The sequence below is a fragment of the Haliaeetus leucocephalus genome, unplaced genomic scaffold (assembly GCF_000737465.1).
Source record: "Haliaeetus leucocephalus isolate CR32 unplaced genomic scaffold, Haliaeetus_leucocephalus-4.0 Scaffold526, whole genome shotgun sequence".
Classification (NCBI taxonomy): domain Eukaryota; kingdom Metazoa; phylum Chordata; class Aves; order Accipitriformes; family Accipitridae; genus Haliaeetus; species Haliaeetus leucocephalus.
Window position 1 is genome coordinate 7,913,384 of NW_010972962.1, and position 17,328 is coordinate 7,930,711.

A 17,328-nucleotide genomic window follows, 5' to 3' on the forward strand; every position below is an offset into this window, starting at 1 on the left:
AAACACCAGCCACAGAAAGCCAATACAAAAGAAATCCCCCACAGTCAATATACTGGAAGCCATCTCTGAATCATCATTGCCCATCAGGTTTCCAGATATCCTTTCCAATGTCCTCTAGCAGAATTCCTATCTGCCAAGCCTGTAAATGGGAAACAGATTGTCCTTTTGTCCTTTAGGATTCAAGAGTTATTTTCACCTATCTATTTACTGGTATAATAAAATCAAAATCTGGGTTGAGAAACTTACCACAAGACCAACTTTAAAAGATTAGAAGGGAGGCTAGCAACAGTTTCTATGTTATTAATCCAATCAGACAGGTTTATGCCTGTCATCTTTGCCCAGATTTGAACTCCTGTTACCCAAGATAATAGGAATAGGTGATGCAGGAAGAAATGCTTAACTATACAGTATTATTTGCTTGTGGCTCAGCAAGCAGTTAACAACATATTGTGAAACTCTGCCAAGATGTCCTCCTACAACAAAGGAACTTAAAAAAAAAATAATCAAGACAACACAAACACAATCAATAATTGGCAGATTTTGGATGGAACACTATCTACCTACTATTCGTTCTTAAAATAGAAACCAGTATTTTTACAGGTTTTTAGGACTGATTTAAATAAAAAGACCTTTTCCGCTTGCCTTAACGTACAATTATAATCAGCTTGCCAATTGCAGTATCTATTTATCTCTATGTTACTGAGCTATTCTGGCAGGGGTCAAGGCTCAAAAATACACTGAACTATTAAAAACATCTTTTTCATGGTGGAAAGAAATGTACTGCTGCACATCCTGAATTTTTTATTTCATTTTCTTTAGAGCACACTGCTCAAATGACAACAGTGGAGATGCTAGAGGAACCTGTATCACATGTCAGTGCACCTAAATGAGTATAGCCTCAAGACAGCCTATATAGCTAAGGCAGGGCAGTGATTAAGGAGGATCACTATGTGGGAAGACATTTTAGGTACAAAATTTGACTATGATAGAAAGAGACCATATTTCTAAGCCTAGCAACATTTATGTGATACACACTGAAATTATCAAAGGGAGTCTCTATTTGGTTCTAGTTTCCTAATCATGAAATCTTTCTGACACACACGGATACATTCACACATCCTGACAATATCTGGCACTAACTTATCCCAGAAGGGCACCAAGAAGATAAACAGATTAAAGTTTGTGAAAAACTTACAGATATTCAGATTAAAAGACTGTAAAACATTTTATCAGTGGAATAGCACTAAGAAAATTGTATATACTGTATTCCTTGCATCATTTCAAATCAAGCTTAGACAAAATGCGTAAAGATTTAACAAAAAAATCCCTGCTGGTATGGTTGTAATTGAGACATTTGAGGGATGTCCTATTGTCAAAAATAAGAAAAAGAAAATGTTTGTATTTTAAACACGAGCCACAGTTGCCAATTTGACCACCTCAGAAATGCGAGTTCTCCTTTAGTCCCCAAAAGAACAATGAGAGGTTACTGCGGTAGAAGACTCTCCCACAAATCATCTTGGTTTCATTCTGTTGCTTAAGAAAATAATTTCATGGCACTAGGTATTAAAGGACTGTGCATGTGCAGTACAAACATAACCTGTCCAAGATAACTGAGGAAGAATAAAAGAAAACACATATGTATAAAAATGAAAAAAAAAAAAAACCAACCCCACCCGAAACCATCTCCTTTAATAGGCCAGTTGCACAAAACACGCTGCTGCTACAAGGCCTCAGCACAGTATTCCTATAAATCCTGAACACCCCTACATCTTGACTTTAAAGGGAGTCAGCTGTAGGACCTTGTTAGATGTTAATTAATAAAAAATAGGGAGTTGCCTTGGTGAAAAGTAAACAACATTCCAGTTGCACAGAGTCTGATGTAACATGGGTGGTTGCATATAGACTCTACCATTAAACTATTAAACAAAATATGCTGAACAGATTGGTACATGAACAAAAATAGAATGCTAGACTTTCATAGCATTAGTATAACAAACAAAACCAGGGTAAATCTATCCTTTTTCCTAGCATTTTAAGTGTGCTCGGTTGTACATAGAAAGTACTCAGCAATGCCAGTTGCACTGCCAAGATCATTCATTGCTAGTGACTAGTGGTTCTATTTGAGGGTTGGCTGGTTTATTTTTTTTTATTTTGCTGTAGTATATGAAATTTAAGAAAGGAAAATACAAATTATTATTTGTGTATTGGAAAGAGACTAGAAGCCTTCAGCATACACAGTTAAAAAGATAATGTTAAAGAGATTTCCCTGTATCATGTGCCTTGATGTGGCAAGGCATGCCACCACCCATTATATTGACCCAAATTCTTTGATTTTTGGCCCCATACTGCCCTATGCTGCTCTAAATTATGTCACATACCAGCTAGTCCCAAAGGACCATGCATTGGTGATAATTGTCAGAATGCAGCAAACTCATGCCCTCATTCCTCATGCCATCCCTTTACTGTGTCAGCAGTGAGATGGGAACTTAATTTAATTTTATACCAGCTCATCATGACATCCAGCCAGAGGAAACCCTAGCTAGCAATACATCCTTAAGACCTCACCCTACCATGTTGCTGGAGAAGCATGATGAGACTAACTAAAAAAGCTTAATTTATGGGGGAAGCAAGTGGTGTTGACACAGCTTCTGTTGTTGATTCAGAGTTGAAATGGAAGAATGGTAGTTCAAGGGTGAAGAGTACCTTGCTTCCACACCACCATGATAAATGGCATACCATTAATGACATTGTATAATGCTGCTACAATAAACTGCACAGCTTCAATCCAGAGGGACCTTTATGATCTGAAGGACTGGACCAGCTGAGGCCTTGGGATGCTCAGACCGGACTTTTGGAGGAACTCCTCCCCTAAGGCAGGTAGCAGAGCAGCAGATCATTTCCTCAGGGAGGCTGTAGGATCTCCACTGTGGGGAGCGTTCAAGATGCGGCCAGACAAAAGCTTGGCTACACAAAATTTGAGCTTGTGCTGGCGGTAGTCCCGTGCCAAGCAGGAAGCTGGGCTGGATGATTCAGAGTTCCTTTCCAACAAAGAGCTCTACAACTCTGATGTGAAATCTGCCAACCATTTACTGCAAATTAATTTTCTGCAAAACCACTGTAGCTATCATAGGTTAAGGTACTTGATATATTTTATAAATTGATGTGACCTCCAAAATTTTAACATAATACTAGAAAAACAAAATCAGTAAAGAAATTCATGATACTGAGAAATATGATCCCTGTTACTGCTGAGATGTGCTCTAATTAGAATACTGTCATGAAGGGGAAAGAAGGTTGTTAAATTATATGTAACCCATGTTTTGACAAATACAATATAATGGAATTTTTTTGCTTTCACTGTTGCATAAAAATCCTGAAGTTTTTGCTCCTTTTATAAATGGAAGCAATTAATTGTAAAGAGAAATAATGTTAAAAGAGATGTAAAATAAACATTTTTAAGTGTTACAAAAAAGTTAATGTTAAAATGTATTAAAATAAACAGAGCAAAGGCACTGAAATCATAGACAACACTAAATGACTGTTCTGGATGTGCACCGATTCCGTGTGTCAAGACAATTAAAAGGGCTGTTAGATTGTCATTGATCAAACAGTGCCTAAACTTTCAACAGGACTTCCTTTGTCATGATATACATTCATCATTCAACTCTCCTTGCAGTTTCTATGTCAACTGCAGGAAAAACTGCTACCTGAAATGCAAAAAACCAGAGGCTCACTTCTTGAAAATGAAACACATTTTCAGAGATATGTGCAGAACTAAAAACAAACGGCCAAAACAGAAACCAGAAAATAGAGATGGAACTTAAAGAAAAAAAATTAAAATTAGGAAGGCAGTAAGAGAAACTTAAGTAGTAGGTAAGTGAGCAAATACGAGTACCGACTGAAAACAACAAGATTTGAGGTGGTAGGAAGCAAGTTATACAGTCTTCATTACAGCTACAAAAGAAACACAGACAATCTTCAAGCAATGGAACAAGTTAAGAGGATCACAATGTAATTACACATACCTGCCATCTAATGATCTTACCATTAGAGTGTAAAAGGAAAAAAAAACCCAAACCCCAAATATCTGGGAAGTCAACCAAAAACATGACCTGAAGGAATTACCTCCACAAAATGTCCCAGAAAGTCCTACTTGCCCCAGAGAGGAACGCTAGGGAAGACCAGCAGGCAGCTGCTGCTGAGGTACATGCAACCTCCCAGAACTGAGGTTGCACAGCTGTTTGGGTTACTATCAAAGGCAACCACGAAGACAGGAAAAGGAAAGCAAGCAGCAGCCATGCTGAAGAGCAGAATTACTTTGCATGCAGTACTTAACATATGGAATAAACAGTACTGAGGCAACACAAGGGAACAATTAGTCTAAATGGTTTTGTAAATATCTTGGACAAATACCAGAAGAGAAGAATACTGAGGAAGACACTAATTCAGGGGAGGGAAGGGGCCTAGATGGCTTTTCTAGCCTCCTTTTGTCCTTATGTACCCTGTATTTATATTTGAATGCTTGCATTAGCCAGCATATAGGCTATTTAAGGTCAGGAAAGCATTGCAGTAGCATAGCTGCCTCCAGCAAGTAGTGCTTGACATCACTAAACCACACAGAAGAGCACAGCCCTTTTATTGGCTTCAACAGCAAATATCTGCAAGCAGAATTGTTTCGCTCTATTTGTACAGGTTTTTCCACTGCACTGTGGTGTCTGCAACTTTGGTACTAACAGAGTTTTGTCCACTGAAATTGGTAAATACCTCAAGTTTCCTCCTTGTGTATTTTCAGTGGCCCCTCACCAGAAACCAGCTCAAAGAATTTAGTTTTAAAATCCAATGAAAAAGAATCTATATTTTAATATTCTAAAGTTTCAGTTCTTGCCAAATTTAACTTATCTTCCTCTGTGGGATGTTTGACACATACGCACATATTAAATATCACACGTGGGATCTGTGATTTAAATTCTATAATATTCTTTTGTCAACACACATGTATGTTTTCCAAACTATACAGAAAGAACTCCCAATTTTTCTTCCATTAACACATTGGCTACATGATTTGTAGAATTCATGAAAGACAGGAATGGTTTATAACCGCACTGAAATGAAGAGATTTCAAAACACTGTTACCCCATGTCATGTTTGATAAGTGTCTTAAATAAGGATTTCCAAATTTTCGTAGCTAGATATATCAATTACTGCACAAAAAAGAATCCCACGAACCTGAAAAACTAAAATTATGCAAGGCAGGTGTGCCTCACAGTGTACACCAGAGTTTTGGCTCTTAATCATCCAAATCAAAGACCTGTTGAAGCACACAAGTTCCTCCCTATCCAAGTGTCCGGGGTTTCTGCCAATGAAAACCAGGGTGGGAAGTGGGATGTTGAACATTCAGGTCATCTTCTGACACCAGTTTTGAATTTAACCAGGGTGCAAACCTCAGAGGTGGGTCCCACAGTTTAGCTGTAGCCTGTGACAGCTCAAAGACAACAGAAGAATTCACTGATTTGCAGTGAAAGAGAGCAGGGAGCAGCAATACTACTCATTTGACATACAAAAGAGGACAGGTACAAGAATACTTCTTGTTGATTGAAGGGGGAAAAAAAAAAGCTTCTTTAAACATAAAAGGAGTATGCAAGTCCTTGGCTTTAAGGTGGCCCACAGGCCAACTCTAACTACCTCTGTGTGTTTCTTCCAGGTTGCAGATTAATCAGGTCCTGCTAGTCCTTAAGAAGTGCTGGCTGTAGAGGAATGAAAGATGTAAAATGTAGAGGATTCACATGAAGCTCTGCTCTGCACAGTTATGTTTTTGGCTGTTTCTGCTTTCTACAAAGATCAGCTTACATGTTTTTCAAAAAGCACAAAATACAGCAACTCCTTTCCATTTAAAGTATTACTTTTCTAAGTTGCCTACAATCTGCACTTTCATTTAAAGAAAGTTGAAGTTTAATATAGTTACAGGATGACTGTGTTGGGATAACAGTTCAACAAATCCTTGTGATTTTTTAAGGGGATTCTCCAGAGAAAAGCTCCTAGGAAAGAAGTTCTCAGTATTTCTGAAGGGGAACTTGTTATCTAGGAAAAGACTATTCAACAAAAAGCCTCACACTTGGGAATATGTCTTTTACACATATTCTCCAGGTAGGTCCAATGTGCAAATGCTGAAAGGAAAGGGGTTTTTAGCTAACATTCGCACGAGCCAAGTAGCTCGTGTAATTAAGTAGTGGGATAGACTGTGACTGCCTCATATGCCTTAAATGACATCAGCAATACAATAAATCACTTTCTTAACAATAATTAGGGAAAAGAAAACCCCCAGAAACCCAGTAGTCATGTTGCAAAAATCAGCCACTATTTATTTTGGGGAAATGGCATCTTCCTACAACAGATTATTAAGGAGGTATTACAGCTCCTTTCAAGAAGATATTAAGCTTAAAATGCCACTGATTACTGGCAGGAAAGAGGAAGGCAGAAGGCAAAGAAAACTGAGAGGTGGTAGCTAGTCCTACCGTGGGGCCAGGAAGCTTATGGGAAAAAGGCAGGTCACCGGGGGAATGAGCCCTTCTGGCAATCTCAAGGACGCACTTCAGTCCTTTCTTTTGATCACACAGACAACAGGCCAGTCTCCCTCCTGCCCATCAGATTCCCTGCAGGGCTGTTCCTCTGCCATCCTCCTCAATCCATGCTCCCTGTGCCACAACATTGCCTGCCAAAACGCCAGCAACATGGTTCCTGGTGGGTGCTGCCAGCTCTCCCCAATTGAGGGGGAAGAACACAACACAGGCAATCAAAACTGAGGTCTTTCACATACAACTTAATTCTGTGTTTCACATTTTTTAGAAGTTTTATCTGAAAATCCTTAACTCTTCACTTCCAAGTGGTCAGAGATTCGTACAAATTGAACATGACCATCTGGAAGCAAGCATTAAACAGTAGCTGACTTTTTGTTAACTGTTTAAAATAATAAAATAGAAAAAGTCTGAAGACAGAACACTAAAATGTGCAGATTGCAATTAGTGTGAAGTTCTCTGAAAACAAATGATTTAGTCATAATATTCAGAAAGCAAGCCACATATCCCAAATATGCAAAAATCAGCTTCAGTGAAGTGTACTCTGTTAAAAGATAGTATCATGTTCTGTAGTGGTGGGTTTGGATTTATATCAAGAACTAGGAAAAATACCCACATGGCAACAAAAGCAGGTTCAAAGTGTACTCTAGGAAATTTGAGTTTTCATAACTGTTGAGTAAATGTGCTTTTCTATACTCACTGCATTTGTTGCCAAGACAAATTCTAATTAACTCATTGTAACTACTGTTTGTCAGTTTTTGTAATTAATTAATACCCAGTTAGAATGGATGCAGCTGAACAGCTAAAGCTTAACTTCGAGTTGAAAGAAAAACCCTCAATGACCTGCTCATGTGTTTATATTTAAGGATAAATTGGCAGAAATCTCAGACTTGTCAGATAATTTTTAAATTTGATGCAGTCAGTAACTTTGAAGCACTTTTCTTCTGCAAGAGCTATTTCATTCCAAGCAGACAGTCTGTGGAATTATGCATGTTTAACAGAGAAATTACTGCTTCAATTGTGATTTCCCAGCAACTCTGTATTTAATTGTTGTTTTTTAAAGTAGTATTTAACAACAGCACATTATCCATCAAACCACAATTAACTTAGTCCTGGACAAACTCCAAGTTAAGTTTCCCTATGTATAAATTTTACAGTTCAGATAAGAACTGATTTTTTCATTGCATTTTCAAGAAACACTTAGTTTGGAATTTTTTAGGCTAACATTTAACTCTGGTTACCAGACCCTCCTGCTTGCTCTATTACTGCCGTATCACAAGACATAGAACAAAAAACGATGACACTTGTTTCAAATTTCTCTGGTCAGCCTAACTAATTTTATGGAAAACATTTCAAGGAGTTCAAGCTGGCCCTACAGTTGGCCCACACAGTTCTTTAGAACAAAAGGTCCTACTTAAAAACCCCCAAAGATTCCTATTAATTCTTAGGTATGAAAAAAATCCTGCCATCTGTGACAGACACAGTTCAGTACTAACATGGATTGATTCTGTTCAGCAGGCTTCCTTTCTCTTACAAAAACATTTCAGGAAAGGAAGGTGAAATCTGCTGTGTGTGCTCTAATGTCCTGGGGAAATACCTGAGAAAGGCACTTCAGTACTGCACCAGGGATGTCAGAAAAGCAATAAAAATACCCTCCAACCCCCCAAACTGTAAGAATAACATAGGCAATAAAAAGCCCCCAAACATTTGATGTATCAAAAAAGAGGTTTTGCAAAACTAAAATTAATTTCAGTAGCAAAGTAAACACAATCTAAGAAAGTAATAATAAAAAAAATCCCTATTGCAAATACAGGGAAAGATTTCAAAAGTACTAAATACTGGCCTAGCTAGCAACTGAGATGATAGTAGTTTTCAATGTCATTGCCAGAATTAGTTTTGACTAATTAAAAGTGCTTCTGACAATCTCACTCTACAAAGATACAAGTCTAAACATATGGGCAACAGTAAAGAACCAAGAACACTTTTATGAATAATACTGTCTGATGTCCTAAAGAAAAATTACTTTGTTCCCTTTTTGCTTCATTATCACTCTTTGTAGGAGGGTAAACATATCTAGAAGCAGTGATACCACAGTAAAAATGCTGAGGAGGATATTTTAGAAGAGTACAGCTTTACAACGGTACTTAGAAATGCCTATGTTGAAACAGGGATTATTACAATGAAACATGGTATACTCACAGTACATGACAACATAACATGAAACAGAATTGTATGTTTAATTAGGGTAGCTTGAAATAAACTATACGTACACAAGTGAAAAAATGCAACACCTTAATGGAAAGGTTTGTATCTAAAGGAAACAAACGTGTTTAAAACTAGTGAAATTTCTGTAGACCATTCCACTCTAGTCAGAAGTACGTTAAAGGAAGGGAGTTGGAGAGGGCTGTCTTGAATCGCGTTTCCCTTTTCTTTTGTAATTTCTTATTAATTCAATTTTCTATACACCTCTACTATACTATCCCTTTAAGGGATACACTACTTGACACACCATGTAAAAATACTCCTTCCACCATCAGGTTACAGAACCTTAAGCATACAGGCTAACACTCTAGAGAGAAACCTGACAAAACCTCCAGGAAGACACAAACCCTCCCCAACGTTCAACTCTAAGTTTTGCTCTGAGACTCGAGGCAACACTGACCTCTGGATTGCCACAAAGCATATGTCAGACAAAAAAATGCCCCTTATCTCCTATACAGAGAAACTGGTACCTCATTACCTAGCAACAAAATCAGTCCCACCAAACTGTGTCAAGTATGTCATATCTCAATGATTAGGTCTAAATGCTTAGTCTCTTAACTGAAAGAAAACCATCTTAAAAATCTCACTAACTGAACCATTTAAGGACAGTATCAACATATCCAGCAATAAAGCACCATTTAGATAATGGACACATAATCTTAGTTCTTCTACAACTATTTTCACTAATTGTTCTGTATCAGCTTCAGAAAAAAAAGGAACAGCCAGTACAGTTGAATGCCCGGGACAGAAGTACAAGTCAATCTGTTTTGAATGTCAATCCCAGAGTACCCTGATCTCTTCTGAAGCTGTCAACAGGCCATCAAAAGGTGGCTGCAGAAAACCAGATGATTTTTAGGACACAGGAAGAGTTGCAAAGCAGAGCTAGACTGGAAATCTGGTTACAGTACTGCCTACAGTTTCAGAAGATTTGGATGATGGGGACACAGCACATACAACAAGCAGGAGGTATCACTGACTCACTGGCCAGGCATTGCGTAGAGGCATGACCAAACTAGGCTTAATTGAAGAGAAAGCCCTGCAAAGCTACAGTAATTCCTGCTTCCCATGTCTGCAAAAATGCTCTGGGATTTGAAGAGGTCGTGGACTGTCTTGGCTGTCTACTAACAATTCTCTACTGAAATCATCAACTCAGATGAATAAGCACATTGTTATATGCCAAATAGAAGACCTTCTTACTTCTGTCTTCTACAAAGACAAACATATAAAAAGGCCTAAACATGACCACTCATTTAGAGCCTGTGTATTCATAACCATTCTGAAACAGCAGGCTTCAACCGGTGATGTGCACTCAGCAGTATGGCATACCAACTTTAAAGGTGAAGCCCTTCACAGCACCCCTGCATCTCAAACGTAGTGAGAGGTGGTACCTGGCAGTAAATGGATAATATGCTACAGTTTTCCTCCTTCAGCTCCTAACAGAAAGGACAGGTAAAAGATAAGAAACACCTTAGAGCAAATACATGTGTTTAATTTTCTCTTCTTTTTTTTTTTTTTTCCCCATCAGTGAAAAACATACAGAAACATTCAAAGCCTAAGAGTTCAGACCAGGTTCTTGTTACTCTCCCCTGTCTGTATGGGAAGGTTAAATGCAGTCACCGAACTCTGCATACCACCCTCAGTCATGAAGAACCCTCTGGCACAGCTCCCAGACCAGTAAAAAATGACCATTTCAGTCCCCAAAGCATGGAGCCTGATCCATTTAAGCAAAACAAGTTCTACTGACAGCTGGTTTTCTTAGCATATTCACATCCACATATTTATCAGAAAGAAGCCCTCCAGGACAACACTGTTTATTGCAGGATTATTCGCCTGAATCCAGGGAACACAGCATTCACTGAGCAACAGTGTTTCTACCTTTGTATCTTTTTTTCTTAAAATGCGAACCAAGACAAACCCATTTTTATTTTCTTTAGCATGAACAACTCATGAAAGAAAAAAGAAACCACAAACATACATTAATTTTTTTCTTTTTTAAAAACCCACTTCTGATCCACATTCATGTGTACTACGCTGACACACATTTTAAGCATTAATATAGAAATTAGCTGTTCAATCTCGCACTGACTCCTGGGATTTAGAGACTAGTGACTTTTAATAAATGGAAACCAAAGATATGATGGATACTTTTATTACAAATTTCCTTTCCATATGAGTATCTAGTACACTTTCACTAGAAAGGTAATTTTGAGCAAGCAAGATGCTTTCTACTGACAGGTTTAGAGACATTATGAATAATGCATGGAAATGCAGAGACATAAGGGGTAAATAAATATCCCAGCAGCTCCTCATTGTGCAGAAGAAGCCTCAGAATATGTCTGTGCCTACTTAGCAGCAGGAGATGGTCAGGTGGATGAGCAAGTGAGAGGCCTCAGGTACTGACACTGCTCAGCTCTCTGACCCTCTCCCCAAAGCACAGCAGCCATCAGTGGGGGATGAAAAGCATCCTGCAGCCCATCTCACGAGGAGAAGGATGAGCCGGGGACACACACTCACAGATGCTGACTAGCACCATCCTCTCAAGTTGGGTGGTCTGTCTACAGGGTTTCCCAGGTTATCACCTCCTCCAGAAGTGTGCAGAAACTTGTTTTTATGATACTACAGTTATGATGATAGTTTTTAAACAAAACACATATCATAAATACCCCACGTTTCATTTTAACTTAATCTAATTTTTGAAATAATTAAAAACAACTGTTACTGGCATCTATCTGCTTATTGATGCAGTGCATCAGTGAAGAATAAGAACAATTCTTAAAATTATAAAATGAAAGCTTTTTTAAGTGATTGATTTCAGATTAAGAAAACATTAACTAGAAATTGTTGCTAATGTGTTTTGAACAATTAGTATTTTAGGGAATGTTTTTAAATTATCAAATTTTAATGAAAGAATTAAACCAGGTATAATTATGAATAATTATTGCTGAGATTTTTATGAACTAACACAAATGCTCCTCATCCCTAAGGGTGGGATTGTTTTTTCACTCTAAGAACTGGACTGGACACTCTTGCAGCCAGACACCACACCACACAAGTCAATGGAACACCGATATTGACTCCAATGAGCCACTGCACTTCTCTGCAGCATTTTTACCCCCTGCTTTAATACGTGAGCTTTTTCAAGCCAACCAATGTACTAACGTCTTGGCCCCAAACCATAAGAAGTGGACATTTCCCTCATTTTGCAAATCTCTCTTCCAGAGTCTATCACAAAGAGCAGTCAAAGTCTTACTAGTATTACGTTTACATCCACCTCAAAATAGAGCAAATATGCTTTACAATAACCCTTCAAAGCAAAACCACTATATTCATATTGCTAGGGCTCAAATTCGCTGACAAGATCTGTGGGTATGTATCATTTTTAGAAAGTGCAATATGGGAATGCATGTTTATATGGTAGAGCACAAAAGCAATGAAACCTCTTGGGAAAGCAGGAGATAACTCCTATTACACAAATAGGCCCTTTGCTCTTATTTCTCTACAAAGCTGTAACATTTGTATCTGAAAATGTTTTTTCATACGTCAGGAAAAATGCTGTTCCTGTTTGCTTGTTCTTCCTAAGGTGAACCGAGTTTAGTATTAGCAAAATAATTGTGGGAATTTGGTATTTTTCCTGTTTTGTTGAGTACTTGGGAACTGTCAACTAGTACTTACTCCACCTCAAAATCTGCTGCATTAAAAAAATACACTAGTGATTTGCTTACATGGTTTTTGTAGATGCAATTACTGTTAGCAGCAGGAAAGAACTTTTATAAGCAGAACACAATTCAAATGTAACATGCCATGGCCTCAAAGTCATTAAACTAATCCTCAGGGCTTCTTGAGGCTTTTTGTATTTTTGGCAAAAAGTATAAAGAAGTATGCGTTGTTGCTTCAGTTCCCAAACACTGGAAAGTTAAATATCTAGACTGTCAGCCCCTGCTAAACAGAGCAGAGACTGGTTTTGGGAAAGAACAAGAGACAACTACATCTCTGTTATTAAAGCGCAAACAAACACTGAAAATGTACCCATACATTTTTCCATGGCACATAAAATGTAGCCAGTAGAATAAAGTAAGGTGCAACAGCTCACACACAACTCTGGTATTATCGATTACCAGTATCTAGATACTATGATGAATACCATACAAATGCATGAGCACAGACTGAGTTAGACAAGTTAAGTATCTCAACTTCGATACAGAGATAACATGACAAAGGTGTGGCATGGAACTCCAGGGTTTACTGGCATGATTTTAACATGCTATAAATGACAAAGCCATAAATATGCCACATGTCAGATATGTACTAACACCACTCAAATATCTTTCTGCTATATTGCTCTACAACATACATCTAAAATCAGATATTCTCTAGGGCACTGACAGAAAATGCAATACTTTTAGGAAGACAAAGTGTTCCTTCATATTGCTATTATGCTTGGTATCAAAAGGTTAACATCTTTCTAAAGATACTATTGAAAGGGGGAAAATAACCAATGTATTCTTTAGCACATGAGTCATTTAGACAGACTACCTGGGTGGCCTGAAATACACTTAATCAACATGTGACTAGAGCTGAAAATACAATGGAAACTAATGACAGCCCATTTGCTTTTAACAGCAGCTGAGCATAAGAATCCTTTGGAACATGCAAGGATAATTACATGTTTGACTACAATTATTCCCTCAGCTAATGTTGACAAAAAGTAGTGAATTGATAAAAAATATGAAAATGTAAAAGCTGCTAAAAATATTGTGTGTGTGTTTGCACGTGCATGTGCAACCTACATTTTCTTAAGTAAAATATCTGGGATGCCTTATGCCTTTATCTAAATCAAATCTTGGGTTTTGTTTTTTTAATTGCATCCAATACTTTATCCAGACCAATGCCCTGCTGAGAAAAATGTCAAGATACCATGTTCCTTCACTCACACAAACTTTATCACTGAGTTATTATAAAACTGTGGTAGTCAGTATTTCCCATCCTTTCTTCTCTACCCAGAAGTGTCATCACCAGTTCAGAGGAAAGCCACTGCAGTATTACCCAGAAAAACAAAGCATCACTGAAAGAATGCTAGAGCAGTTTGACTGTTGTATACCTGAACAGTCTAATGTAGTTAATTTTTTGAAGCAGACATTACAAGACTGAGATACTGAAAGGAAGGAGGAGCATTAAGACATTCTTAATTCCAGAAATGGAAGAAGAGAAATTTCATGAAAGCAGACTGATTTCTAATCCTCACCCTTCCATTTTAGGAGCAGAAATTTGTTTCTCAGCAAATCTGTTTGCCAACTGGTAAACAGATCAGTACGGCTCAACAATCTTAAAATGAAATATTCAGATATTCTCCTGAAAAAAGTAACTTACTAAAGCTGCAAATTCCTAAAAAACAATTAATAAAGCCCTTTAGCTTCTACAACAATACTTTATTCAAATGTGTTATGTATATGCAGTGAACTTACCTTCCCAAAAGAAATTAAAGATTGCCCCCCAAAAAAAGCTATCAGTATGCTGTACTGTAGGAGGCACTCAAAAATATACTGCCACAGGAAAACACAGCATAGTTTTCATAGATTATGATGCTACAAGAATACCACATGTAGCCAGTGATGACTTTTCTTCATACGAGGTCCAGGCATAGAGACAGAACTAGCCAAAAGAAGATCTGTCATTTCTCTACCGCAGACATGCTTGCAGTAATCACTATGACTGTAGGCAATTTAAAGCAATAGCATGTTATCACCTAGCCAACATTTCTCACATATATCAGGAAAAAATTGTAAAGTTCAGAGATGAAGTAGAATCAAAACACCAGAAAAAAAACCTGTCTCACTCACTGTTCAATACGTGGGGAGAGGTACAGCTTAGGAAAAACCTGAGTAGCTTCCGCATCCTCAAAACTAACGGAGAGAAGTGCAACATCTTCTCCAGGATCTTCATTCACATCCTGTACGTAAAAAATAATAAATATAAAATGGCAAATAACAAACTGAATACTTATAAGCTTACAGATAACTAAGTCAAACACCAATTTATTTAGTAGATGCTTAAGTGGGGAATCTAAAGCGTAACCATTGAAAAACAGGCCTGGTATTGCCCTGGTATGCTCTGTCCCACAAGCAGCTGTGAGGAAGGAACATGCAAACCACTTAAACATTGTTAGGAGACCCTGCCCTATCTGGGGAGAAAAAAAAAAGCGACTCCTGAGTGGTTTCAGGAAGACTGCCTTGTGCCATTTGAAGCTTTGGCAGGACTGAAACTGTCAACATCCAGAGAGACTAGCTGCATACCAGCTATTAACATGCAGAACAAAACATGCCATGAAACTTAGTGATAAACTGCAGGGAAGAATGGGTCTTAAAAGCCTAATTGTCTTCAACGAAAACTGAGACAGAGCTGACTCTTCTCAAATTCTGCCTTGGTGTGCAGCTCATTTCTGACAGCTGAAAGAAAAGTGTACTCTTGGAAATGCCTATAAAATGGTCACAAGCACATTATGGCTTCATGAGCACACTATGGCTAGAAATCAGAACACAGTTTTAACCTGAAGTTGCAGGACAACACTCCATACAAATGGTGAGGACAAAAACTAGCTGCTGTCCTGTTGGGGTATGATCAGTTTATGGATGGGATTATATGGCATGGTTGCCTGTAACAGCAACAGACAGGATCTCATGACCCACAATGTTCCCTTCAGCGTTACGTTTCTGAGTGGGACTATCGTCTACAGTAGAACCACCAGCACAGATTACAAAACCTTTTTCAACAAGACAAACAACAACAAAAAATACCCAAGAGGGCAATCTTCCCCCAACTTTTTCCCCAGTATTTAATATGTTTCCATCATTAAGGAAAAAAATTAAATAAGGAACAGCTTTCACTCGTGAAGTGGAGTATGGCATCAGCTAGCTTTTTCCCATTAATTTGCTAATTGTCAATCAAACAAAAGGAACTATTAAGACAGATTAAGTAGTAATGCTAATGATTTAAAAGGTTTTATTTTAATGGGCATTCTTCAAGAGATGACAAGTACATATAATACGTTCAGTAGTGTAGGTATACAGTTCTTCCGAGACCGTGTTCTTTTGTTTCTAATTCTTTTCAAATAATTTGGTTTTTTACAGAATAGAACCTACATGCATTTTACAAGCTACATGGACAAAACCAAACATATTTCATCTTGCATTTAGTATTAGTGCTTAAGTTGATGTGCACACACAGATTGACACCACACATAAGACCAGTTTCTAGAATACCATCCAAGTGCTTACTGATCAAAGAAAAGCAAAACAAGGAAGAAAAAAAATAACAACCCCAAAACAGATTAGGTGAACACCACTACAGCATCCATTAACCCATACAGTAATATTACATTGTATTTTCTACACTCACTAGTGGCTGCTTTAATATGAAGACTCATGCCAGGTAAAAAAAAAAAAAACAAACCACACAACGACATAAATCATCATGGTATCTTTGCATGTTAAACTGCAATAAGCTGATGCGTGTAGTAAGAGCAATAAACTGAGATGTGATTTTTTTTTTTCATTTACAAAAATAACACACAACAAACACTACGGCAACTACTGTGGCCAGCACAGCACTGCATTATGTTCATACAGCTACTGTCCAATGCAAATTTGAGTAAAGAAATTCGCTTTCTTCTATAACTACCACTTTTCACATGGATGCATATTTTTGGCCCTGAGAAATGAAAACTGTAACTTAAAAAAGACCCCCAAAACCAGCATTCCTGTAGGTTTTAAAAGATGCAGTGCAGTACACCATGAAGCTGCTCAACCTTATTCCTCGGGTGGCTGCAGATTTACACAGATTTATGACAAAGTCCCTTCTATCTGACACCATACTGTTCATTCCTTTCAGACTTTGTTACTTCTATTTATGCAAGAATCTGCTTGGTAGAACTGCATTCAACCCTAGTATGTTTGTTACAACTGCTGTTTATAAAACTAAACCAAAACCACCTCTTACAGATAAACTGTGGAAAGCTTTTCAACTAATAGACCTTTTTGATGTTGTCTGTGCCAGTCACAACTTAACTCCTTCAGTGATCTCTCTCCTGGTCATCTCTACAAACCTGTTAGTGACTAGGTAAGATGATGGATCCTTGTATTACCAGGCAATGACATTTCCCCAGAACAGGGGCCGAGATCCTTCCATTACACCAAAGCGTCCAAAGGCAAGGGTTGTTTTAATGCTTCTTATCAAACTCTGCTCAGGCAGTGTCTTCCCCTTTCCCATTTCTGCATGCGTATTTCTCTCAAAGAACAGGCCAGATTTAAACAGAACAGCAATGCAAAAATCACCTCTATTTTTATTTTTCAGTTGGCTTCAAAAGAGAGAGTGACATCCAATTGCTTTAGCAATATTATTCCCTTTTAGGAAAAAAAGAGGCTGTTGAACTAAAGTCACAACACATTTTTTAAGTAGCCATGTTCCTTCTCATAATTTGTATTTAACTCATAACACAATG

At 37.8% G+C, this 17,328-nt stretch overlaps 1 protein-coding gene across 2 annotated transcripts in view; it reads right to left on the reverse strand.

The window, feature by feature from the left end:
• The window catches only part of BRE (brain and reproductive organ-expressed (TNFRSF1A modulator)), a 180,877-nt gene that overhangs the window by 66,660 nt on the left and 96,889 nt on the right, over positions 1-17,328 (reverse strand). For both annotated transcript variants that reach the window (XM_010576517.1, XM_010576516.1), the window contains exon 6: positions 14,672-14,781. In XM_010576517.1, the coding sequence (XP_010574819.1) occupies positions 14,672-14,781 (110 nt within the window). The remainder of the gene's footprint in view (positions 1-14,671; positions 14,782-17,328) is intronic.